The sequence below is a fragment of the Phocoena sinus genome, chromosome 1 (genome assembly GCF_008692025.1).
Source record: "Phocoena sinus isolate mPhoSin1 chromosome 1, mPhoSin1.pri, whole genome shotgun sequence".
In the NCBI taxonomy this organism is placed as follows: Eukaryota; Metazoa; Chordata; class Mammalia; order Artiodactyla; family Phocoenidae; genus Phocoena; species Phocoena sinus.
Genome location: NC_045763.1, coordinates 158,380,353 through 158,408,218, shown reverse-complemented (window position 1 = coordinate 158,408,218; position 27,866 = coordinate 158,380,353). Strand labels below are relative to the sequence as shown.

Below are 27,866 nucleotides of genomic sequence, written 5' to 3'. Positions count from 1 at the left end.
CATGGTCCTGAATACTCCATACTTTTTCCCACTTTCATATTCCTTTGTTTCACTCCATCTACTTTAAAAACTAATTGATTTTATATGATTTATAATATTTTATTTATTGTAATCTACCTAAAATATTTCTTGGAACAAGGCAGAGTAAGCATAGATAAATGTTGGTTACTTAGCAAATTGTTTTTTACATAAAATCCAGCAATTAAAAACATTCACAATTGCTTTGCCATACTATTTCTAAATTTACTGAGATTTTGGAACTAGACATACATGAAGATTTACTTTTAGTCCACCTCACTTTCATTCTCTTCCCTTTTCACCTCGAACACACATTACCAAGGAAATTTTCAGTATTATTTGTGTAGGTGTGACAGTGGTTTTCTTAAGACATTTTTTTGTTGCAACCTTGTAGGTTAAAAGTTCACTGTCCTTGAAGTTCTGTCACAAGACCAGGGAGGTGCATTCGTTATAAAACTACTTAATAAATAAGTTCCCCAGTTTGAAGAGCTAGACTTTTATGTGAGGTCAGGCCAGTTGAAGACATTTACAAAGAATTAGTTGTTTGTTATTGCTGTGTGAGTTGCAAGAATGGAAAAAAAAGAAATTCTTTCTTCAATACTTCCTTCCAGGCTGAGTCATCACTAGAGAGTGGGAAGGGCAGCAGCAGCAGAGAATCCAAACCCCAAAGCTGGTATCACAAAGTACCTTTTCTCCAAGTTGGGGGCTCAGAGGGGCGCCATCATGAGCGATGTTACCATTGTGAAAGAAGGTTGGGTTCAGAAGAGGGGTAAGTGTTCAACAAAACTGAAAATAATATGGTTGGTAAGTGTGCTAACACTAAGTGGTGTCCTGGAAGTTGATATTTTTTTCTGATGCTGTTAACAAAGTAAACTATGTCCACTAAGATAGAAATGATATTTAACATATGTGTTAGGAATTTGCTTGTTATTTAGAAATTCTTTGTAATTCTTGATTTGATCATTTATAATCAGAAGGTTGGCTTTCTGGTATGTTGTGTGCATGGATGTTACAGAAAGTTCATGGTGTATTTTTCTGTATTGTTCACAGATTCTACAGTCCCAGAGAGGTGTCTTTAGAATGATTTAATATCTAGAAAAGTATCTAACTTGTATGCATTTAAAGACATGTAAATATATAAATAAAAGTATTCAATTATATTGAGCCAGTTTGGGCGGTGGCAGGGAAAGGGCTTAAAGTAGTAAAGAGGAAGGATTCACTCACAAACTCATGGATTCAGTAATCCCATAGTTAGATAAGTAAAGTCCTATAGTAAAAGACTGAATGAGAAAGGGATTGTGTGTGTGTGTGTGTGTGTGTGTGTGTGTGTATGTATGTTAATTTCATATTTTAATTTTCATGATCTACTTTTATTATTCCTTGTTAATAATAAATAATTATTACTTATTTCTTAAAGTTATATAGATAAATACTTTAGATAAATAATTCAAATGCATTATTATTTTTTAATAATAAAGGAACTCTTACAATGTAAAGCTTAGTTTATCCTCCATGAGATCATCTGCTAATGTAGTCAGTGTGTTTATTAGAAATCTAGACTAGAGTTTAGATTAGTTGCCAGGCAACTACTGTTTATCCACATGGCCAAATTCAGTAGGATGAAGATGGCTACATTCTCAGAGCTTTTAAGTTCTCATATATCTATTTTCTGGTTAAAAGTTACCTCTTAATAATTTAGTGATTTTTAATATTCTTTGAAGTTCTGTAGTTAATACTTAGGCTAAAAAGCTGTTGTCAATAGTTAAATATGATTATGTGTTAATGAGTTTTTAAAAATCGGCCTTATTGGGCTTCCCTGGTGGCGCAGTGGTTGAGAGTCCGCCTGCTGATGCAGGGGACACGGATTCGTGCCCTGGTCAGGAAAGATCCCACATGCCGCGGAGTGGCTGGGCCTGTGAGCCATGGCCGCTGAGCCTGTGCGTCCGGAGCCTGTGCTCCGCAACAGGAGAGGCCACAGCAGTGAGAGGCCTGCGTACCGCAAAAAAAAAAAAAAAAAAAAAAAAAAAAAAAAATTGGCCTTATTGAGTTGTAATTTACATACAATAAAATTCACCAATTTTAATCCACCAATTTTTACTTTGATGAATTTTGCTAAATTTATACACTAGTGTAACAAACCCTAAAATCATGATATAGAACATTTCTATCATCCCAGCAAGTTCCCTCATTCCCCTGCACAGTCAGTCCTCTTCCCTGAACTCTGGAAACCACTGATTTGCTGTTACTATAATTCTGCTTTTCTGGAATTTCATATAAGTAGGATCATACAATATGTAGTCCTTTGTGTCTGGTTACCTTCACATGGCATAATACTTCAAAGATCCATCTATGTTGTTGTATATATCATTAGTTTGTTCCTTTTTCTTGTTGAGTGGTATTCCACTATCTGGACATACTACAATTTACCTGTTTACCAGTTGGTGGACACTTGGGTTGTTTCTAGTTTTTGGCTGTTATGAATAAAGCTGCTGTGATCATTTGAGTGCACGTCTTTGTGTGATGTGTTTTCATTTTTCTTGGGTATTAACCTAAATGAGATTACTGAGTCATATGGTAAGTGTATGTTTAACTCTATAAAAACTGCTAAACTGTTTTCCAAAGTGGCTATTCGTACTGTTAAGTTTAATTTTTCTCATGTTATTCTCATATTATAAATTTGGAAAGCATTTTCACATTTCAGGGCTGTATAAAAGTTATTTTAAAAATTTTTTAACTTGTCCATTACATTTATATTATTTTTCTTATTTTGTTGGGGGGGCTGGCAAATAACTTAAACCTTTTGGAGTTTTACTTTATTTATTTATTTATTTATTTATTTATTTTTTTGCGGTACGCGGGCCTCTCACTGTTGTGGCCTCTCCCGTTGCGGAGCACAGGCTCCGGACGCGCAGGGTCAGCGGCCATGGCTCACGGGCCCAGCCGCTCCGCGGCATGTGGGATCTTCCCGGACCGGGGCACGAACCCGTGTCCCCTGCATCGGCAGGTGGACTCTCAACCACTGCGCCACCAGGGAAGCCCGAGTTTTACTTTATTAATCTCAAAAATTTGCTCTCACAAGACAGTTGTGAGGATTAAATGAGATAGTGGGTGTGGATGTGTTTTGGCAGTTCTAACACAAATGTAAGCTATTACTATCACCACATTTTATCAAGGTTTTTGGGTGGTTCTTGAGTCTTATTTAATTAATTGTGTCTTGTTTGAAATACCAAAATAGAAGTTTGGTGTATAGTGCATGGAATGTAGAAAAATGAAAAAGAATTTCTCAGTGTTTTTCCTGAATTGTTTAGTGAATGGGGATTGTAATGAGTGTGTGTGTGTGTGTGTGTGTGTGTGTGTGTGTGTGTGTTTTGGGATGTAATAGTCATATAAGTATAAGAATTTGAATAGTACACAAGGTATAGAATGAAAAGTAACTCTACCTCTTCTAACTAGTTTCTTTCCTCAGAGAGACCTTTTCTATTTTTAATTCTTCTGCTGATTATTATCCCAGTTTTTTTTTTTTTTTTTTTTTTTGCGGTACGCGGGCCTCTCACTGTTGTGGCCTATCCCGTTGTGGAGCACAGGCTCCGGACGCGCAGGCTCAGCGGCCATGGCTCACGGGCCCAGCTGCTCCGCGGCATGTAGGATCTTCCTGGACCGGGGCACGAACCCGTGTCCCCTGCATCGGCAGGCGGACTCTCAACCACTGTGCCACCAGGGAAGCTCTATCCCAGCTTTATATATAATATGCTAAACATTGTTTTTGATGAATCTTAAGTAATCTAGTATATCTTCATTGTGAAAAAATGAAGAATTTAAACTTTTAATGCCTATTCTCGCCCTTCTTCCTTTTATTGATATTTGTTTATTTTTTGGTGTTTGTGATTAAACTTCTAGCACTTGCACCGTTAATTCTAGAAAGTATAAACTTGCCACTTTATAAGTTGAGGAAAATTAGTACCCCTCACAATCTTTCCCTTGAATTCCACATTCCCTTCCCATTTTATGTCAACTGTAACAATGATTTTATATTTTTAAGGTTTATAATAGTTACATTTGCTGATTCTAAAAAGCATTAATCCATATTATGATTATGTACATAATACTGCTAAACAGAGTAGTATGATGGGATCCATAGAGAATAGATGGATTTTTTTTTTTTTTTGCCGGACGCGGGCCTCTCACTGTTGTGACCTCTCCCGTTGTGGAGCGCAGGCTCCAGACGCGCAGGCTCAGCGGCCATGGCTCACGGGCCCAGCCGCTCCGCGGCATGTGGTTCTTTCCGGACCGGGACACGAACCCGTGTCGCCTGCATCGGCAGGCGGACTCTCAACCACTGCGCCACCAGGGAAGCCCGGGTTTTTTTTTTTTAACATCTTTATTAGAGTATAATTGCTTTACAATGGTGTGTCAGTTTCTGCTTTATAACAAAGTGAATCAGTTATACATATGTCTCCATATCTCTTCCCTCTTGCATCTCCCTCCCTCCCACCCTGCCTATCCCACCCCTCTAGGTGGTCACAAAGCACCGAGCTGATCTCTCTGTGCTATGCGGCTGCTTCCCAGTAGCTATATATTTTACGTTTGGTAATGTATATATGTCCATGCCACTCTCTTACTTTGCCCCAGCTTACCCTTCCCCCTCCCCGTATCCTCAAGTCCATTCTCTAGTAGGTCTGCATCTTTATTCCCGTCTTGCCCCTAGGTTCTTCAGACCATTTTCTTTTCTTTTCTTTCTTTTGATTCCATATATATGTGTTAGCATACAGAATTTGTTTTTCTCTTTCTGACTTACTTCACTCTGTATGACAGTCTCTAGGTCTGTCTACCTCACTACAAATAACTCAGTTTCGTTTCTTTTTATGGCTGAGTAATATATTCCATTGTATACACGTGCCACATATTCTTTATCCATTCATCTGTCGATGGACACTTACATTGCTCCCATATCCTGGCTATTGTAAATAGAGCTGCAGTGAACATTTTGGTACATAACTCTTTGAATTATGGTTTTCTCAGGGTATATGCCCAGTAGTGGGATTGCTGGGTCGTATGGTAGTTCTATTTGTAGTTTTTTAAGGAACCTCTATACTGTTCTCCATAGTGGCTGTATCAATTTACATTTCCACCAACAGTGCAAGAGGGTTCCCTTTTCTCCACACCCTATCCAGCATTTATTGTTTGTAGATATTTTGATGATGGCTATTCTGACCGGTGTGAGATGGTATCTCATTGTAGTTTTGATTTGCATTTCTCTAATTATTAATGATGTGTTGAGCATTCTTTCATGTGTTTGTTGGCAATCTGCATATCTTCTTTGGAGAAATGTCTGTTTAGGTCTTCTGCCCATTTTTGGATTGAATAGATGGATTTTTATACTCTCTTGGTACTCAAGATTATCCCATACTTTAGTTTGGCTTCTAGTTTGGCATATAACTTATTTTTGGATTTTCTAATTACTACATTTTCCCCCTGTTGGTAGAAGAGGGTGTCCCTTCTTCATCATATCACTTGGTTATCTAGCTTTTTAATCATACTGTTTGTTGAAGTTCTAATATAAACTGACTTTTTTCTGAGTATAATGCTTAGCTAATATCATTACTTAATTGCACTTTTGGAAAAGTGCTTTCTTAGCTCTCATGTCTTTTTTCTTTTTGTTTTGGATTTATTTTGTAGTTTTCTGGAGTACTTCCTGAAGTACCGTTTTCAGAAAGAATGTGTTTGGGTGCTTGTCAACACCACTTTTGAAATGTCCTTTTCACTTTTGCACCTGATACATGCCCTTGGCTGGGTATAGAGTTCAAGTTTAAAGTTATTTTCCTTCAGCATTCTGAAGGTTGTGTTTCATTACCTTTTAGTAACCAGTTTTACTGATAAGAGGTTTGATGCTAATATGGATAGTATTTTTGTAGGTAACCTGTTTTTGTTTTCTGGAAGCTTTTTGTGTTGATGCTTCTTTATCCTTGGTGTTATGAAATTTAAGGAGGATGAGTTATAGTCCTTTTTAATTTATCCTATAAAGCATTTGGTGGATCCTTTGAAAATGTGGGCTCTTCTTCAGTTCTGAGAAATCTTCTGTATTTCTTTCATTATTTTTTCCTTTCTGTGTTCTCTATATTCTTTCATGTTTTTTTTCCTAGAGCTTCTATACCAATACTCTGTTTTGAAGTTTTTCTTTTTTTTTATGTCTTTGTTTTTTCTCTTTGTTCTGAGAGATTTCCTTGACTCTCTTGCCCTTTATTGAATTACTTATCTCAGCTTTTACTTTATATTTCTGGAATTCCGTCTAGTTCATTGTCACCGGCTCTTATTTTACATATATAATATAATCTGTAATCTTACAACACTAAAAACATTTTAAGTTTTTCTCCTCATTGAATAACTCTTCCAGTTGTTTATTTTGGTTCTTTTTTTGGTAGTGGTTGTTTTCTTCAGGTGTCTGGTGATCCCTTTTAGTCTGTGTACATTTCTGAATGAAAGACTGGGGTTACAGATAGTGTCCTCTGTTTTTACAATTTATGTTATTTTCCCTATATTTTGATAAGTTAGATTTCACTGAGTGAGGATTTGTGATGCTGTTGTTTAAACTGTACTCTTGAAAGGATTAGTTGAAACAGTTGGACATTTTTTTCTTCCACTCTTAATTTATTCCTTTAGAGATTTTCAGTATTATTTTAATAATAATTTTATGTTTTAGTCAAGCAAATTTCATTATATAATCTGTTGTTGTTTGGTTATATTTCGGTTCAAAGAATTTCTTCTGAAAGGTTATTAGTTATTATTTGCTCCTTGCTTATTACCCTGGGTAGATTATTATCACCTGAACTTTGGTATACTCATTTGAAAATAAATATATCTGCCTCCTTTACCTCACAGTGTGACTGTACGCATTGCGAGATAATGTATGTAGAGGAGTGGTTTTAAACTATTAAACTATAAAGAAAATAAATAAATATAGAAAAATTTATAGTTCTTACTTTGACTATCAGTCCTTTTTCTCAAACCTGTATTTATGAATCAGTTCTTAGCTCCTATCCAGGTATAATCACATTTTATTTATACTTTTAGTGTTAATAAGTTGCTCTTCAGTAAATATCTTCCTAGAAAAGGAAGAAAAAACTTAAAGATAATTACTGATATTATGTAGGATAAATGCTTTCCTAACTTTGGTTATTAGTGATAGATCAGTAGTGAAACCTTTTTTCCTGTACTTATCTGGAGCAATTGCAAAATGGTGAGTATTAATTGAGATAACACATTAACATAGTATTGTTGGTGTTAGAAATGACAATAAAAGAAACGTCAGTTGCAAACTGGAGTATTATCTGCATTTTCCTTCTTACTGGTCCTAGGAGAGCACCTCACAGTTTGACTGCACATCAGGATAAGAGGCATCTGCATATATATTAGACACTTCTTAATTTACCTCCTTCAAAGACCAGCCTGTAGGCATACTCTAGGTAACTCAATCTTTAAACTAGATGTCAAAAGTTTTGCTTTCTTAGTTTCCATTACAGCTTAGTAGTAATATTTGCTCTTAAGAAAGTTACTGTATTAATAAAATGGGAAATTTAACCTGCTTAAATTATAGAAATAAGTATATTGTAATAATATTATATAAGGGTTTATTGTAATTCATAAAATTTTGTTTGGTTAATAATACTGTTTCTTAAAAACCTAAGTAGTCTTTTATTAATGTGGAGAGCCAGTTCCTTTGATAACAAGTTAAAATTTGTAATGTATTTCTAGTCAACTCATCATCTTGATGTTTTGAAATTGGTACAAATCTAAGAGGTAGTTTTATCATTAAAACATTTTGATTGATGAAAATGCATGATATATTAATTGCTTACACTTTTTGTTGTATTTAACAAATCTAACTTTCATGTTGTGTTTTTTGTGTGTAACCAGCTTGTGCTTTTAAAGAACTTTTTTCCCTAGTTTGCCTTTGTACTTATAGTTTCCAATTCAGGGATATCCATAAACTGTATCTATTGAATGACATTTGTCTTATATTCAACGAAATAGTTTGATTAGATGAACTAGAATGTTAGTATTTGTTTGATTCTAAGCTAAAACTTTATATGTTTATGAGTTTTCTCACAAAACAGCTTAATCTCCACTGTGCAAAATGTACCTCAGTAACGAAGAATGTAAGCTTGGTTATGTTTTAACGCGTGTTGTGATCTAGTCAATTGTAAGTTGTTACAGAAACAAAGTGTGCATTTTGGGGGTGCTTATCTAAGTCCAAGGGTCTTTCCTTCTCCTTTCATTTGTATGTACTTGTGTACATTTTGTTCATGTTTTATTCACAAAGTGACTTTTGAAATAAATTATAAAGTGATTAAGGAGAGAGAAAATGACAGTATGATTTCCTGTTTACTACTCAGCAGCAAGCGTTTTCCATAGAGAGTAAAAAGCGGTGGTAGTGGTGGTAGTGACTGTATAAACCACATGGTAGATTAGAGAAGCTCGCTTTGACTATTGATGTTATAAATGGAGAAGAAACATGGAAAAATTAAATTTATTTTCTAGTAGCATTGAAACTTGGAGATTTAATGTATTTGCTGTAATGTGAAATTTGTTTTTCCTATTGTTTCAATATATTTGTTTTGAAAATTTTAAGTAAACCAAATGGAGAGAACCATCAAATAGCTTTCATATGCATTCTAGGGTTATATAATTATAAAATTGCCATTACACACCTTACTAATCGACAGTTGAGTCAGTGTATTGATTTTATATCCTACAGTCTCATTAACTTCACTTATTAATGTTAGTTACTCTAATATTTTGTGATGATAGTCATCTGCAAAGAGCCACAGTTCTGTTTCTTCCTTTCCAGTCTTTATGCCTTTAATTAATTTTTCTGGTCTTACTTCACTGGTTAGGACCTCTAGTATAATGTTGAGTATAATTTGTGAGAGTGGACATTTTTGCCTTATTTCTCATCTTATTGGGAAAGCATTTGTTTTACCACTAAGTATCATGTAGGATTTCATTGCTGCCCTTTATTGGGTTGAGAAAGTTCCCTGCTATTCCCTAGTTTGCTGAGAGTTTTTATCATGAGTGGGTATTCAACTTTTTCAGGAGATTTTCTGGCATCTATTGAAATTACCATTTAATTTTTCCCATTATTCTTTTAATATGTTAATATAGTATACTACTTTCATTGCTGGAATAAATCCCATTTGGTCATAATGATCTTTAATATATTGCCAGTTTATTTTATTTTATTTTTATTTTTGGCTGCGTTGGGTCTTTGTTGCTGCGTGCAGGCTTTCTCTACTTGTGGTGAGTGGGGGCTACTCTTGGTTGCAGTGCTAGGGCTTCTCATTGTGGTGGCTTCTCTTGGTGCAGAGCATGGGCTCTAGGCACCCGGGCATCAATAGTTATGGCACGCGGGCTCAGTAGTTGTGGGACATGGGCTTAGTTGCTCTGCGGCATGTGGGATCTTCCTGGACCAGGGATCGAACCTGTGTCGCCTGCATTGGCAGGTGGATTTCTAACCACTGCGCCACCAGGGAAGTCCCATGTTGCCAGTTTCGATTCACTAATACTTTGTTAAGGATCCTTTTTTACATTTATCAGAATATTGATTGATAATTTTCATTTCAGGTTTTGCATAAGTTATGGTAGACTCATAAAATAGGTTGAGAATTCCCTCAAATTTTGAAGGAATTTGCAGAAGATGGGTTTTATTTCTTCCTTATATGTTTGATAAAATGCAGTCAGTGAAGCCATCTGGGTTGGAGCATTTTTGTGAGTTTTTTTTTAATACATTCAATTTATTTAATAGATATAGGACTATTCAGATTTTGTTTCATCTTGTGTCAGTTTGAGTAAATTGTGTATTGTGAGGAATTTGTCCATTTCATCTAGTGTTGTTGTTCTGTTGTCTGCTAATTCTGACATTAGGATTTTCTTGGAGTTGGTTTCTGTTGATTGTTTTTTTTCTTTGCCTATGATTACATTTTCTTGTTACTTCACATGTCTGGTAATTTTCAAGCAGCTTTCAAATATACAGTACAGTATTGTTAACTATAGTTGCCATGCTGTATATTACATCCCTAGAACTTATATATCATATAACTGGAAGTTATACAGCTGTATACAGTTCGTTGTGGATCTCTTATTTCCTACTGAACACCACTGCTTTATGTTCTAATTGGTACTTAACTTGATTCTATTCAGTCTCTACAGTTCATTTCTCCTGTTGTGAAAAGCAGTTGAAATCTCTGCTTTTTTCCTCCACTTTTTGCTTTATGCTTTCAGGCTCATTGGAGTTTTTCCTATGCATTGGAGTTTTTCCTATACATGCAGTATTTATCTAGAATTCGGGCAGAGTTTATGTGCAGGTTTGGGGGCTCCTCTGTGTCTCCCTCTCTCTTGGGATATCCTTCTTACTTTCTAGCCATGAAAAGTTTTTGGCAGTTCTGAACTCCATCTTCTGACTCCTTAAGCCAGCAAGACTATGATTTTTTTTGTCTAAGTTTTTATCCACACTAATCTCAAGGAATGGAGGAGCCCCTCAAGCAAAAAGCCATATAAAAGTGCAAATCTCATCCAGTGCAGTTCCCTTCTTTCAGGGGCCAACTTCCCCCCAGTTTCTGCTTGCTTTTGGTGCTTTCCACTGTCTTCAGATAGTTTTTTATTAGTATTTTGTACAGAATTATAATTTTATGTATGGGAAAGTTAGTCTAATACAAGTCTCCCTACAATCACTGGAAGTGGAACTCTGCTAGGCATATGTTTTAATGTATAGATCTAAAATTGTTCAAGCTTTATAAGTCACTTAGTTTTGTTATTTGTTAATTTAATTACTCATAACAGATTAAGAGGAGTAGAAGTTTCATCTGCCTTTGTGGTTGAGGAAACAATGGTTTAAACCAGGTGAGCTCCAGTCACCTGTAAACATAGCTAAACCTTTTTTCCAAGTAAATTTATAGAACTTTAAGCTAGGGGGGACTTTGGAAGTTGTCTAGTATTATACCCATTTGTCGTACAGATTAGAAAACAGGTCATTTTTTGAGTCGGGGCAGAGCCAGGGCCAGTAGCGTAATTTCTTTATTGCCAATTTTATGATACTTCATATTTTGTTTCTTTCTTGTCACTCAAGAATGTACTGGAGTTCTTTAAAAAAATCTATTATTAGTACCTGGTGAGGGGGTAAGAACTGTTGGACAGGAGGGTTTAAAACTCTCTAAGAACGGAAAAGTGGAGTATCTTCCATCTGGTGGAAACTTAATGTGCCATTGGGGAGTGCAGGGAAGCTATACCTCTTGAACTTGTTGTGTTAACTCCCGTGGAGAAGCTACCTCCATAGCTTCTGTATCCTTTGACATGGAGAAACTTTCTTTAATTATTGGCATTCTGTTCACATTGTCTTACTGATGTTATAACCATGCACTTACCACTGTATTTTCTTATAGGTATGTTTTTGCTTATGCCAGTTTTTCTGCTTGGCATTTTTTTTTTTTTCCCTTCTGTCTTTGTTGGTGAAAATCTTTCATGACCCTCAAAGCCAAGTTTTAGTATCACCTCCTTGGTATTTTCCCACATCACAGTCTTACAAAGTTAGAATGAATTCTCTTGTCTCTAATATTACATCACTTTCATGCCTTTGCTTCCTTGAGGCTTTATATTGACTAGTTATTACATAGACTCATTATTTTACGTTCTCCATTATAAACTCCCTGAGGGCAGGAAACTTGTCCAGTGTAATTATATTTCTTTCCCATATAGGGTCTACCAGTACCTTGAACATAGTAGGCTCTTAATCTATTTTTGACGAATGAATAAGGAAGAGGAAGAAGACAATTCTAGACGTTCAAATAGCAGTATGTCACAGATTTCAGGGCAAGGAACTCAATTTGGGACAGCTGAAGCAAGGCAGGGCATATAGAATAGATCATCACAGTTGTGAAAGCAGCCTGTACCTAGGATAGAGTTTTGGGATTCCAGATCAGGTCATACATCTGGTGTGTTTTTGTGTGTAGGAACTAATGGGGTAGGAATTAGTAGAACTGACTAAATGGTTATTCCTGGTAGAGGTGGCTGGGCAGAACCCTCTTAGTCCCAGAATAGGTGAGTATATAAGTTATCTAAACCAGGTAAGTGGGACACTATAGTGAAAATACAGTAGTGGTCATAGTTCTGGAAGGTTTATCCATATTTTAAGGGTAATTTTTGCTTTACTCTTAGAACTGAGAATTGCTTCTGAGTTCATGAAACTTAACTTTTCAAGCATATAAGAAGAATCTTTTCTGATGGGTTTCTGATAGATCATTTATTGTAACTAAAATCTAACTGTATAAGGCATGACTGTTTCATTATTTAACAGCTCTGAGCACTAGTGGTCTTTGTTTTGCCTTCCTGAGCAGTATAAAACAAGTTCTGTTTTCCATGTGATAGGCCTTCAGATATTTCAAGGTCACTATGATGTCTTCCCTAAAATCTTCTTTTTAAGCAAAGTGTTCTCTTTTCTTTAATTCGTTTATTGTATGACATGGTTTCTAGCTCTCTCATACGTAATCTTGTCCTACTATTGAAATATCTCAGTTTGTCTTAGAATGTGATGCCCAGAAGTGAATGTAACAATGTATTTATTATACTTTCCCATCACTAGTTTGTAAAAGTTTGTGCTTTCTCATACCATAGCCATCACTGGGTGTTATTCTTTTTGTTTGTTTGGTTTTTTGTTTGTTTGTTTGTTTTAGTTTTTATTGGAGTATAGTTGATTTACGGTGTTGTGTTAATTTCTGCTATACAGCAGGGTGAATCAGTTATACATATACATATATACACTCTCTTTTACATTCTTTCCCCATATAGGTCATTACAGAGTATAGAGAAGAGTTCCCTGTGCTATACAGTAGGTTCTTATTAGTTATCTGTTTTTTTTTTTTTTTTTTTTTTTTGCGGTACGCGGGCCTCTCACTGTTGTGGCCTTTCCCACTGCGGAGCACAGGCTCCGGACGCGCAGGCTCAGTGGCCATGGCTCACGGGCCCAGCCGCTCCGCGGCATGTGGGACCTTCCCAGACCGGGGCACGAACCTGCATCCCCTGCATCGGCAGGCGGACTCTCAACCACTGCGCCACCAGGGAAGCCCTAGTTATCTGTTTTATATATAGTAGTGTGTATATGTCAATCCCAGTCTCCCAATTTATCCCTCCTTCCCCCTGCTTCCCCCCCTTTTTAGTTTTTGCCATTATATTGCTATTTTATTTTACATTTCTTTGTTACTGAGGCTTAACTTTATTGTTACTGCTTTTAGCCATTGCTTTCCTCAAATAAATTGCTTGTTCTTATCCTTAGTAAGTTTTTGTATTGAAGCCTATGTCTTTAGTCAAGTTCATAAATTGTATATGTTTTATTTATTTGTAAGAACTTTTTATATATTCTGGATACTGTTATTTTATTGATTGTTTTGTCACTGTTGCAGATATTGATATTTTCCTGATTTGTTTATGCCTCTTAACTTTAGTTTTGTCTTGGCAAAGGTTTTTAAGTGTTACATATTTTGCTGTATCAAACTTCTCTTCCAAGGAGGCCATTGACGTCATACTTAGAAACTTTTGCCCTGTTTTCTTTGAGCATCATTATGATTTTAAAAATTTGTGTTATGGAAGTCATATATGAGTTCTTTTTATAAAAGACCAAAACAGCAAATAAATAGAGTACCATATAATTCCTCCACTATTATTTTCCTTCTCAGAAATATTAGTGTCAAGTGTGTTGTGCCAGTATAAAGTCAAATTTTTCCTCAAATATTTGAGAACCAGAAAGATACATGCCAACTGTAAGTAGTATTTGTCTCTTGCACAGAGATTGGGATTCAAGAAAATTGGACAGGACACAGGAATAGGAATAATTGAAGAAATGAGATTTCTGTGCTCTATTCTGTATAAACATTTGGATCGTTCTGTTTTGTCTCATTTTCCATAAATGGCATCATAATCACTTAACAATATGTCTTAGAGATTTGTCTATGCTGTTGCAACATGGTAACTCAGAAAAGAATGACTACTTTGATAGAACTTGCTTCTAGTGAACCTATTCTTATTTCTCATCCATCTATTTTTCTCATTTTTAAGAACTCATATACTGTCAGTTTAGTCCAGTGGTTAAGAGGATGGAACTTCAAGTCTTGGCTTTGCCTTTTACTACTGACTGGGGGCAAAATACTCAGTCTTAATATGCCTTAAATTTCTCATCTGTAAGATGGAGATGATAATAATGTCTGTTTCATATGGTTGTAAGACCATATAAAAGATCATAATGTTTGATTAGCTTTTATCACAGTACATGGGATATACTAAGTAGTTAATAAACAGTAGCTGCTATTGCTACTTAATATGTTATAGGATATTTCTAACTTTGACATCAAGTTTACTAATATTTAATATTTAGGCTCATCTATTGTTTTCTCCTATAAAAACAGTTAAGGATCCTTGCCCGTACAGGATTTATTTTGTTTTGTTTTTAATACCCTTCTGATGCTCTGTATTTCTCAAAGATTATTGATGCTAACTGGAACTCAAAGTGATAACTTACTATCTTCTCAGCACCTTTGGACGTCAGTGTTTGCATTATGATGGCTCTCTTGCGAGAAGACAAGTGTAAAAGAGGAGTTAGTATTCCTTTTCTGTTGTCTGGTCTGAATGTTGTGCTCTCTTCCTCAGTCTTCATCTTTTATCATTTTAAAAGTTACGTATGTCTTTAACAATTTTTAAAAATTAGTTTGTTTTTCTGTATTTGCTGTCTATTATGAAACTGCTATCTTTTCCAACACTTTTTCTTAAATTAAATGAATTAGTGCTACAGCAACAAGTATGTATATTTTTTTTCTTCCTCACTCAGGATTGGGTAAGGCCAAATGATAGTTGCATTTTAATCCTGTGGTTGACTAAAAATGTTTGCCATGCAAGAACACTAATTTCCTTATCTTCCACATTTGCAAACTAAGACATTCTATCTAAAATTCATGTGTCAAGGAATAGAGGCTTAAGTATATTTTTTAATGTTATGATATCAACCAATAGAAAAACTAAAAATGAAAATAAAAGTAGTAAAGATTGGGAAGAAAGGTGAAGGGGAACAATTTTTCACCTTCATAGTGGGAAGTCAGTTGATACGGTCACAGGTAATAAGAAAAAGAGCTATAATGCCAGAAGTATTAAAAGTGGCTGTTTTTGACAAGTGGAATGGTGAGGGTGTGGGGGGGTTGTGTGTGAATGGTGGAAGAGACAGTTTATTTTTAAGTCTTACGTTCTTTCATCTGTTACTGAATTATTGTTACTTTGTGCATGTATTAGTTAATAGTAATAATAAACTGTATCCTGCATGATACCAGTTTATGAAAATAAAAAGCATAGTTCTGTATATTGATATAGGTGTAAAAATTGATTGGAAGGAAATATACCAAAATATTAAAAGTGGTTATCTCTGGGTAGTGGGTTGTTTTCTTCATTATATTTTTCTGTATTTTGTAAAATTTCTGAAGTTGAATGTGTAACTTTTATAATCAGAAAAGTATTATTAAGGAAAAATATATAGGATTGTCATACATTTGGCATCAGTATGACTATTGTTTATTTACACAAGTGCTATAACTTTTTTTTACTTAAAGGAATTAGAGAACCATATTCTCTGTATGTTTTAAATGTATTAGTAAGGCAAGCATTCTGCTAAAAATAACTGAATAAGGAGGTAGCCAACAGTAACAAAGGCAGGTTTATTTATTTTACCTAAGAAGGGTAAAGGTGGGCAGTAGCTGGTTGTTTATCAGATAAGGATAAAATCACCAAAGATTCAAGCTCTCTCTGCTTCTTTACCTTTAGTTTGTTGGCTGTTCATTCCTGCAGTTGTTGCTTCAAGGTTTCAAGATGGCTTTCAGTCTGTAGTGGGAGGTGGCCAGGGTAAAAGGTATTGGGAATTGATACTGCATTAGCGAACCAACAATGTGTGCCACAAAAAGTATTGAGATACATATATATAATTATAATGTTTGTACTTCAGTTCTTAGATTTCTAGCAGAGACAATTTCCAACCTTTATAGAGGTCAGATTGAAAATTTGGCACACAGCATCCTCTAAAATTTACCCCTGTGGAGATTATTCTAAAATATAGCGATTTCTTCTGTTCGTAGGAGTATTAGACTTGTGCTTCCTTCTTAAAAAAAGGGTAGTTTGGGCTTCCCTGGTGGCGCAGTGGTTGAGAGTCCGCCTGCCGATGCAGGGGACACGGGTTCGTGACCCGGTCCGGGAAGATCCCACATGCCGCGCGCGGAGCGGCTGGGCCCGTGAGCCATGGCCGCTGAGCCTGCGCGTCCAGAGCCTGTGCTCCACAATGGGAGAGGCCACAACAGTGACAGGCCCGCGTACTGCAAAAAAAAAAAAAGGGTAGTTTGGTATTCTGAGTTGATAGTGAATTAGGAAGTATGTTTGTAAAATGATCCTCAATTTGACTTGATTCTCCTTGCAGAATCCAAATTTCAGTTTCTAGCCAGTTTTCTGAGGATTGTGAGTTTTTAGTGTATCAAATCAATTATATAAAGGTTTTCCTTTTTGTTTTTAAGTCAGTATGCAATGAAATCGGTAGTCACAGGTTTTATAGCTGATGATTCCAACTCTACCAACCCAAAAAGACTCAAATTACATCGTTCAAAGTGTTAGGTTTTATATTTACTCGGATTTTTTCATCCATATATTTTAAATGAGTACTACCCCTTATTTTCTTACTCCTCTGTCACTGACTTCTTTAAAAAAATCTTTAATGCAACTTTATATAGCTTTCAGGGTGATATTTATGGCTTTCAGCATTAAAATGGTGCTGAATAAAAATACATTACTATCAAATTAGACTTGTTTGTAAAAGTTTAGGTCTTAATAGTTGTGTTTATCAATGAATTGATAAACTTCTTTTTTGTTAATTTTTCTTACCAGTTACCCAGAGATACTTATTTAGCCCCAAGCAATTTTATTTTAGTCTAAAAAGGTGTTACCACTTTATGCTTCTGAGGAGTGAAAAATTGTTCCTGTAAAATAAGTGAGCATATTTATTTCTAGTACTTGGATACACTCATTTCTTTAATCAAATTAGAGAAGTATGTACTGGAGACTGGGGAGGATATGGAGATGCAGGTCACCTGCCTTCATAGAGTCTCGAGTCTAAGTGGGGGAAGAGACTCTTTAAGATGAGTTAATTTCCTCATCTGTATTATGGGGATAATAATAGTTCTTACCTTATGAAAATTATTGTGAGGATTGAGTTAAATCATGTGAAAGGCTTTGAATTACGCCAGGCACATAGTATGTGCTTCATAAATGTTAGCTGCTTTTACAATTATTATTAAAAAATAGAGATTTGTACAAAGTGCTTTGGGGGCACAGACTAGGCAGGGATTGACTCCCTGGAAAAGGGAGGGGAGTGATAAAATTTTTACCTACCTTCAATTCTGCTTCATAGTTACCTTGTTTATCTTTGCTATTGAATACCTACTGCATAGTAAGTCCTCAAAGGAAGGAATCAGAGAAGTTACACAAGTGAAATTTTCTTAAAACATCTTAAAGTAGATGCCAGTAAAATTGGAAGATGTAGCATTAAAATTTATCTCAGTCTTCTATGCCTGACTTAATCCTAGGATAGAATTTAGAATATTTTTTCAAATAAGTAAATAACAGAGGATAATTTAAGGAATAGAAAAGCTATTATTTTTAACCAGGCTTTTGAAACAAGCTGGGTTTTCAAATAGTTTAAGATAATACTTTCTAGCAAGGACTTGGGATGCAAGTATCTTATGCTTCAGACTAGACACATAGCTATATATTTTGACAGAAGTACTGTGTCGTTTTAGAGCAGTATAGCTACATTGGTTATCTGCCGCTATATAACAGATTACCCGACACTTAGTGGTTTAAAACAATGATTTATTATTTTTCATGATTCTGTGGTTTGACTCAGTGGTTATTCTGGTGATCTCAATTGGGATCACTCAGTTGGCTGCATTTAGAGGGTAACTAGGCAGAACTGGGAGATCCCAGAAGGCTTTGCTCCCATATTTGGGTCCTTGGTGCTGAATGTTGACTGGGAGTACCTTGGTTCTCCTTCCTGTTGCCTTTCTTCAGCAGGACAGCCTGAACTTCAGAGCATTTGGCTGGCTTCTGAGAATGAAAACTACCAGCCCTACTAAAGGCTAGAACCAGAGCTGGCACAGCATTTGTTCTAATACATTTTATTGGTCAAACAAGTCACAAGGCCAGCCTAGATTCAAGAGGAGGAGAAACAGAGTCCCTCTCCTGATGAAGAGTGGCAAAGAATTTGTGGCCCCTTAATCTACAGTCGTAGCATGGTGCATTATTTTTGATTGGCTATTTGCATTCTACCTTCCATGATTTATCCCTTATGTTTCTTGCCTTATGTTTTACCTTTTTATTTTTTCTTTCGTCCTCAGTGAATTTTTGTAGTTTGTCTTCTGTTTCACTGATTTAAATTTCTGTTCTTTTGGTACAGTGTGGATTTTAGTTCAGCCTTTGTTTTTACTTTGCCTGTATGCATTTCTTTTCTAGTTTTCTTTTAATATATCCTACATTTTAGCCTTCTCCCTTTTCTTTGTGCCTTTTATCTTTAATTTTATGGAATCTAAATCTTCATTCACAACATAAATCATATGTGTGGTAGCTGGGCTAGAGTCAGTGTCAGAAACACTGGGGTGGTGTCTACCAGGTTTTGTTATTGACAGTAGGACTCTGAATCTTTGGTTTAGGAATCTAGTGGAAGATGACTAGATAGCCCCTTTTGACAGAGACAACCCTTCAGCTTTTGATAATCACTGCTGAGGTTTTTTGTTTTTTTTTTTGTGGTACGCGGGCCTCTCACTGTTGTGGCCTCTCCCGCTGTGGAGCACAGGCTCCGGATGCGCAGGCTCAGCGGCCATGGCTCACGGGCCCAGCCGCTCCGCGGCATGCGGGATCCCATGGACTGGGGCACGAACCCGCGTCCCCTGCATCGGCAGGCGTACTTCCAACCCACTGTGCCACCAGGGAGGCCCCAATCCACATACTGAGTTTTTACATGTTGTAAAAATGGTTTCAGCTGGTTACCCATAAAATTGTAGTGAAATTATAAATTGCTTAAATTTTGTGATTTAAAACACGTAAGATAAATGCTAGTTTAGAAAGCATTTCAACCTGTGCATAACTTAAGTAAACTCAAGTAAAGCCTTTTGATGACTGCAGCTGTGGTAAACATGCTGCCTGCAATCTCAGGAGAGATCCTGGTCCAGAACCACCTGACTGTGCCCCTCCTGTCCCATTGAAACTGTGCAGAAGTTTACTGTATTTGAAACGCTAACTTTTGGGGTAGTTATATAGAAATTGTACAGATTTTGTATCAAAGTGGTTTTATTTTGCCATAACAACAACCTGAAATGGAGGCCTGTCTTTAGAACTCAGTGGTGGACACAGTCTAGAAAGATTTTGAGGCATTAGTGAAAGCCTGAAAAGCCTTGAATAGATTGTTAGTAGAAGTTTGAAGCCTTTGAGAAAACTGTGGGTAAGAGCTTAAAGAAAAGTAAGAAAAATGTTATCAGCAATTGAGGAAGGAGATTCTTGTTCTGTAGTGGCAGAAAGTTTAGGAACTCTGTCACCGGCAATAAAATGAGAAGCAGGAAAATGTACACAATGAACTAGGTGATCTAGCTAAGGGAATTTTGTAAGCAGAATGTTAAAAATATTCCTGGTTTCTTCTTGCTGCTTATATATAAAATGTAAAAGGAGAGGGACCAATCAAAGGAAGTACTGTTAAACAAAAAGGAGCGTGGAACTGCTGAGTTTGAAAATTCCTAGCTTCTTCATTTGACCAGTGTTGCTGAAATTAAGGAGTAGATTCTGGGAAACAGCAAATCCAAGACACTCTCAGGAAAACATGTTCTACAAATGAAGCTGAGGATGTGACTTTAAAATCCTTTAAAACCTCAGAAGGATCCGAGGTGTTGTCTCAAAGACCTCTTGAGTCAAACAGTAGGGGTTCTAAGAGCATTTAGAGAGTTGTCCCTCAGCAGTCTCATCAGAGGCCTACGATATAGAAGGAAGGGCTTATCTTGAAGAGATTTATGGATATGGCCTTTGTCTCACAGTGGAGTAAGCCGTGGTAAGATTCTCAGGAGATCCACAAAGTTTCTTCTCTCTTCCTCCCTTTCCCCTCGTTTTCTTTCTTTTAATGAGAATGAATTGGCCAAAACACTGTCAGCTTGCACTGGACCTGGACAAAGACAGTACAAACAAAAAGCAGCCTTTGGATCCCTGAACCTCTGCAGGCAGGAAGCATGTTGAGAAAACTGCACAGCTGCAAACATGGGCTATCCTTTATGGAAAAGAAAGGATGACTTGGAAAGCAGAACCAAGAGCCTAGAGGACAGAAACAGCCCTTAAATTCTGATCCGGGATTGCCTACTGTGCTGGATTTCAGAATTGCTATGAGCCAGTGACTCCCATCCACCTCCTGCTTTCTCTCTTTAGAGCAGCAGTGCTATAGTAGTTTCCCTGTGCCTTTTGTGCCTTTGGTCCTGAGTTCCTGACCCACAGAAACTGTGAGATGATAAAGGCTTATTGTTATTTTAAAGCTCTAAGTTTTGTGGTAATCTTTTATGCAGTGATAGATAACTAATGCAGTGACAAGTTGAAATTGGCAGGCTGAGAACAGAACCCTGCAGACATTTCAGCCCTGGAAGTGGGGGAGAACATGAACACAGAGGGAAAATAAGACCTCTGATTTCAAAGGTCTTCATCTGTTAGAATCATGGGCTGACTGTTTGTCATTGGAAAAAGATGTAAAGTCAAGAATATTAATGTGTGTTCTGTTAAACAGTGGAGAAAGGAGTTATCAATAATTATTGCTAAGGACTAGAATTTTATGTGTAAAATGGGGAAGAACTCTACTTATGTTACCTTTAGTTTTACCATTTAACCTTGTTTCTTAGTAAGCAAAGTTGTTTACATAGTGTATATTCTCAGAGGTCAACTTAATAATTTTGTATAAAAGTATTTAAATAAATCTTCGATACAGTAGGGCTCTATACTCAGCTTTTATCAGTTTACTTATCTTTAAAGTGAATGAAAAGAAGAGGAAATTACTTTCACTCTTAACTCTTTATTTGAAAATTTTGAAAATTTTAGTTATACAGAGAAGGTAAAAGTTACAGAGTTAATGAGCATGTAAACATCCTTAATGTTTTACCACATTTGCTTTATGTGTGCTTTTTTTCCCCACCTTTGAAGGTACACTTGCTAAAACTTGCATATATTTAAGGTATACAATACAATGTTTTCGTATATGTGTACATTGTGAGATGATTACCATAATTAAGCTAATTAACATTCATCACCTCACACAGTTACAATTTTACTTTTTTTTTTTTTTGGTTGAATCATTTGAAAGGAAGATGCAGATGTTGCTCCATCCCTTAGTTCTGTTAGCCCAAATCTCCAAGAATGAGGTATTTATAACTATCATTAATACAACTGAGAAAATTAATACATTCAACAATCATATCTAATATGGCAGTCCAAAAAACCTTTTATATGCTTTTAAAAATCTAGGATCTATACAGTATATTTGCTTATGTCTCTAGTCAATTTTATTCTGGAATAATAAAAATGTGACATTATGTTGCTTTCTATGACATTGATTCTAATTTTCTTTGAGGATTCTATGCATCATGTTGCCTTGTAGAATATTCCACATTCTGGATTTGTCTAATTTTTCTTTATTATTACATCCAGGTTGAACCTTTTTTGGTGAAAATACTGTGTAGATGATGTATAGTTGATCAAGAAGGTGACTTCTGGATCGCTTCACTATAGATATGTTTTTTTCCCCATTTACAAACCTGTGGGGTCATAATTCCCAACAACTTTTCACTTTGGTTTTAAACTTCCATTGGTGCCACTGCCTGAATCAATTTTTACATTGTGAATTCCAAAGGAAAATTCCTTTGTAATGGCCATATAATATATCCATATTTGCAGTTCCCTGCAAAAAATAAAATTCCTTAGCACCACTGAAAGAATCCACTGTTGTTTTTTCTTGTTAATAATAAATATGTTATTTGGACTGTGGATTTGAATATATTTATTGTCTGAGTTCCATGTACGTTTATTTTTCTTAATGAAGAATTTTGAAAAACGTCGATTTAATTTAAAACAATAAATTAATAACAGATCTGTTGGATAGTTTTTAGAATTTCTAACAGTGAGGCTCATCGAACAGTTGTGCGATACTTTTTGAATACCAGCTACAGTGTAAGGAGTCACACCAGATAGTATAATGTACTTAACATTAAAAGCTGTAGACCTCAAACACTTATCCAGATAAGTTGAGAAGGTAAGACACATCTGCATATAAAAATAGAATAATATTCACAGCAGGAAAGCATATATGCTGAATCACTGGTATAGTCAGTAAATGATTTTTGTGTTCAGGAAATAGTCACTTTGAACTTTGACATGTGCAAAAGCAGTGTAGGTATATGAAATGTCTTAGGATGTCACTGACATTCTGAACCTGGGCTTTTTTTTTTTTTTTGTGGTACGCGGGCCTCTCACTGTTGTGGCCTCTCCTGTTGCAGAGCACAGGCTCCGGACGCGCAGGCTCAGCAGCCATGGCTCACGGGCCCAGCCGCTCCGCGGCATGTGGGATCTTCCCGGACCGGGGCACGAACCCGTGTCCCCTGCATCGGCAGGCGGACTCTGAACCACTGTGCCACCAGGGAAGCCCTGAACCTGGGCTTTTGAAACATATATTCCAATAAATAATCTAGTGCCTACCATGTTGTAGCAAGAAGAAGCAAAAAGAATAAAACATGTCTCTTGCCCTGAAACACTATCATTGAGGATGATACTGTACTATCACAGGGATGTATACTATATAAAATCATTAAAAATTCTATAATAAAGGTATCTACTTAGTGCCAAGGCTGTATAGGAGAGAGAACTAGGAATTCACATTGCTTGGAAAGTGGGTGTGTGACAGGAAAGGCTTCACAGAGTAAGTGGCATTTGAGTCTGAGGGGAAGTTTTTAGATTGAGAATGGAAGAGTATTCTAGGCAATAGAAGATGGGCCCAAATGCCCAGAGGTGTGATAGTGTGTGGCTTGGTTTTAGAGCCTGGTGATGCCATTTCAGGAAATTCAGAAGTAGTCCTGGTTTGGGGGAGGGGATGATAGAAATGGTTGTTCAGCCTTTCGTGTGTGTAATTTTTCTCATACAGGAGAACAACACAGTTGAATTTTAATGGTATGTATAATTTTTCCAAAAAAGTATACAGCAAGCAGTGGACTGAAGAATGAACCCGGGAAACACTTAACTCTACTAACAATTGAGGAATGGGAGGAAAAGGTGACCTCCTTAGGGAAGTACAAAAGGCGTTATTTATTAGGAAGGAAGAAAGCTAAAACAGTAATGTCATTAGAACCAGTTGACAAGAAATTTTACAAGAGGATGGTTAAAATCACAACAGAGTGTACAAAGGAAATTAAAAAAATAATAAAGAGACCATTGGATCTGACAAATAATTTTGTGAATTCAGTTTCAGTGATTTGGGGGAGGGAGTTGGAAGCCACTTTTCTGGGGAAAAAGAGAATGATTGATGCTTAAATACTGGATTTAAACCATTTGTTCGAAAACTTTGGCAGTGAAAAGTAGGGTAGCAATAGAATGAGTACAGTTTGGTCAAGTGAAATTTCTTTTAAAAGTTAGAGAAAGCCTTGTACATGTATGATGGCAGAGTGGAACATGCCAGTGGGAAAGGACATACTACAAGTTGGCAGAGCATAATTGATGGAGCAAAGGGTTGGGAAGAGATGAGAACATAAGAGAAAGGATTAGCCTTGGAAAGGAGGAGAGGCAAGCTTCTAGTTGGTCCAAAGGGAAGGACGTGATCATGAAGGAAGAACAGAAAAGGAAGGATTATTAAGGAAGAGAAGTGTAAAAAAGGAACTTACATGTGGTGCTATTACATTCTCTGTGAGTTTGGATAGAGCAAAATCATTTTGGTTTTTGAATTTTCTATTTGATTTATGTATTCCAGGAGCATTAATAGAGGAATTACCCACCCAGCATAATCTAAAGTTGGAGAGCGGCATGGCAGAAGGCTAAAGGGCAAAGGGGTAGACACATGGTATTTTCTACCATTAGAAACATTTTAATACAAAGAAAATATTGAACATCAAAATACTCTAATATTTAAAAATGCAATTGTTGTTAATACGTAAAGATTTAAAACCCTGTTTAGGAACACAATATTACTGGGTTTAATTTAAAAAATTTTGTTAGCATATAAATTTAAAAGTATATATAGATAAAATTACTAATCCAATGTTTAAAATTTTGCGGCGTTTTTTTAAACTAAGGACTTTTCTCTATGAGAATAATTAGGACTTTTCAAATTCTAAGCAACAACAACTCAACACAAGCTTAAGCAATGAAGGAAAAATTAAAAGAGGGGATGGATTTATTAGATTATGTAAATGGGGAATCCAAGATGGACTCATTTCAGGTATTCCCGAATCCAGGAATCCTGGTGATGTCAGGCGTTCTTTCTTCTGCTCCATTCTGCTGTTTTCCATCTGTGATGTTCTCATTTTCAAGCAAGGTTCTGCTCTGTAGTAGGCATGTGGTTACTAGAAGCCCCAGGGCAATATCATCATGGCTCACTATCCGAAAGGAGGATAGGCTTTTTCCCACCAGCCATATAGCAGATACCAGAGTAGATTGTGTCATTTTTTCACCCCTAATTATCACTGTAGCCAGGGGTATACTCTGCTAGTATAGAGCCTGGGTTATGTGATCATTTCTTGAAGGAGGTCACAATAACTGTGAGCTGAAGGGGTTGTGGCTCAAAACTTTGGCACGTTTCCTTCTAGTTGTATGTATGTATGTATGTATGTGTGTGTGTGTATGTACTTATTTGTTTTGTAACAAACCAAGTAGTGTAATGAATGCCTTGTGTCAAATTCCTTAGGAAAGAATCAGCCTTTGATTGCTTATATAAGTGAGTCTTAACAGCTTTTTAAGTTTATGATTTCATAAAGATACTGTAGAAGCCTTTTCTTTTTTACAAGTAAAAGTGTTTTCTATGCTATATATCACAGTATTTCCAGGCCTTCACAAAAATGGAGCAGTCGTTCATGGGTTGACTTCAATAGTAGCAAAACAAACATTGTGTGATGCTGAAAAGACCTGGATGTGTATCTAGCAGGAGTCCTGAGTTTTAATCTTAACTCTTTCAGTAACTAACTGTATGTAAACAACGCATAAAACTACTTACACCACTGGGGCTGTAAGAATAGATAGGTGGATTAGCGATCTTGTGAAGCTCTAAATTTCTGCTATTTTTTTTTTTTTTTTTTTTTAATTTTTTTTTTTTTTTTTTTTTTTTTTGCAGTACTTGGGCCTCTCACTGTCGTGGCCTCTCCCGCCGCGGAGCACAGGCTCCGGACGCGCAGGCTCAGCCGCCACGGCTCACGGGCCCAGCCGCTCCGCGGCATGTGGGATCCTCCCAGACCGGGGCACAAACCCGTGTCCCCTGCATCGGCAGGCAGACTCTCAACCACTGCGCCACCAGGGAAGCCCTGCTATTTTTAATAGAGTAATTTGGGTTACAGAAAAATGTTAAATAGGAGGAATCTTAATATACTGTAAAGAAAATTAATGATCCTAGTTTTCATGTTAGACAGACTTGGATTTGAATTCCAGCTCCTCTGCTCACCAGCTGTGTAAACTTGGACAGATAGCTAAACCTTGTCTCCTCATGTAAAGAATGGAAATAGTAATAATAATAATAATACCACCTGATTTGAAGTGTAAGGATAGAAATGCATTTGATTTCTGCTCAGTAAACTTTTACTTTTATTAGTTTCTATAAAGTCCCCTACAAGCTCCAAAATTTGATATTTGGAATTATTTTTGCTACATGAATGTTCATTTCTTCCATCATAACTTTTCTGATAAATTCTATCTAGGAAAATTACTGTTAAGTTACAAATGTTTAGTTATAAATGTATATTTATAACAGCTGCATTATGCCTGTGACATGCTTCCCTTTGAGACCATGTAGTAGAGAACTCATATGGACCATTTCATAACAGGATTTGAGCACTTAATGGTTAGCTATCTTACCAAGAGTTAGGCTTAGTAGGAGATTGTATTGGAATATACCTGATAAAAGGCAAATTATGCTAGCAAAAATGAGGCATACAAACTTAACAAAATTCTGACTAGGCCGTTGGAAATAAGCTGTGGACTTGGGATCTACTAAGATTCCCAAAATCAAGCTAGATAGATATCACTTAAGATTATTGTAAAGATTAAAGGGCTTAAGCCCTTTAAGCATAGTATTTTTCTTATACATTAGCTACTACTACTGTTATTTTTATCTTCTAAGTATTTTTATCTTCTGAGTATGTTTCCTCATGATCAGCAAACCACATTTAGTCGAGAACAAATGTCATGGAAAATCCAATGCAATTTTTTTTTTTTTTTTTAACAATTTGGCAGTTTCTTTCTTTCCCTTTTTTTAAATTAATTTATTTTTGGCTGCGTTGGATCTTCCTTGCTGCGTGCGGGCTTTCTCTAGTTGCGGCGAGCGGGGCCTACTCTTCGTTGCAGTGCGTGGGCTTCTCATTGTGATGGCTTCTCGTTGCAGAGCACGGGCTCTGAGCGCACGGGCTTCAGTAGTTGTGGCATGCAGGCTCCAGTAGTTGTGGCACGTGGGCTCAGTAGTTGTGGCTCACGGGCTCTAGAGCACAGGCCCAGTAGTTGTGGCTCATGGACTTAGCTGCTCCATGGCATGTGGGATCTTCCTGGACCAGGGCTTGAATCCGTGTCCTCTCTGCATTGGCAGGCGGATCCTTAACCACTGCGCAGGGAAGTCCTCCAATGCAGTGTTTATCTAAGGAGTCTACTGGAACCTTCAATCGAAAAACAAAACCCCCACAAAACTGAAGAAGCTCATCCAAAATCCCAAACTAGGGTTTTATTTTTTTTCTTATTTTGCTTTAGTTCCTGAAATAATTTTTCATGAGAAATTTTTTAGTATTCATTCAACAAATATTCATTATGTGCTAGGTACTGAGGAAAAGAGCAGTGAACATAGATAGATAACATACTTTATATTAAGAAAAAAAGCCAGTGGCTCGTTTAAATTTTATTTTATAATAGCTGTGTAGTTGCAAAATAAAATTGAAGCTATAAGATTAATTAAGGCTTTAGTATACCAATGACTTTTCGGTAGGCTAGATGGAAAGAAACTTGTTTAACTTTGTTTAATTTGGTGTTTCTGAAACTTTTTGACCTATTTTCCCTTTTTTTCTCCCCCACTGAACCCACTTTCAGAGATAATGGTATATAAGTAGGTTTCTTTAACTGGAAGTGAACAATATTAGGTTAACTATGTGATATTTGTAGGGCAGAAACGGTTGCATATCAACATTTGTAGTTCATCTTATACTAATTGGATTACTCTGTCCTGATTTGCCTGGGACAGTTCTGGTTTATGTCCTGTTGCTCCAGTGGGATTATTTATAGTCTTCTCTTTAAATCTCAGAAGTGCCCTGGTTTGGATGATAAATTTCTTGGTCCCCCTCTAGCTAACACTTTTGAACCACTTATTATGTGCCAGGCAGCATTCAACCCTGTGAGGTTGGTACTATTTTATCTTTCTTTTTTAAAAATGAGTAAGCTGAGGTACAGAGAGGTTAAGTCTTAAGATCACACACCTAGTAAGTCATGGGGTCAGGATTCAGATGCAGGCATACTGGTCCTAAAGGGTGTACTCCTAGCCATTATGT

The 27,866-nt window shown here is 36.5% G+C and overlaps 1 protein-coding gene across 3 annotated transcripts in view; it reads left to right on the top strand.

The window, feature by feature from the left end:
- AKT3 (AKT serine/threonine kinase 3) overlaps positions 1 to 27,866 on the top strand; it is a 386,558-nt gene that overhangs the window by 9,790 nt on the left and 348,902 nt on the right. For all 3 annotated transcript variants that reach the window (XM_032643721.1, XM_032643865.1, XM_032643791.1), the window contains exon 2: positions 630 to 787. In XM_032643721.1, the coding sequence (XP_032499612.1) occupies positions 742 to 787 (46 nt within the window). In that variant the 5' untranslated portion in view covers positions 630 to 741. The remainder of the gene's footprint in view (positions 1 to 629; positions 788 to 27,866) is intronic.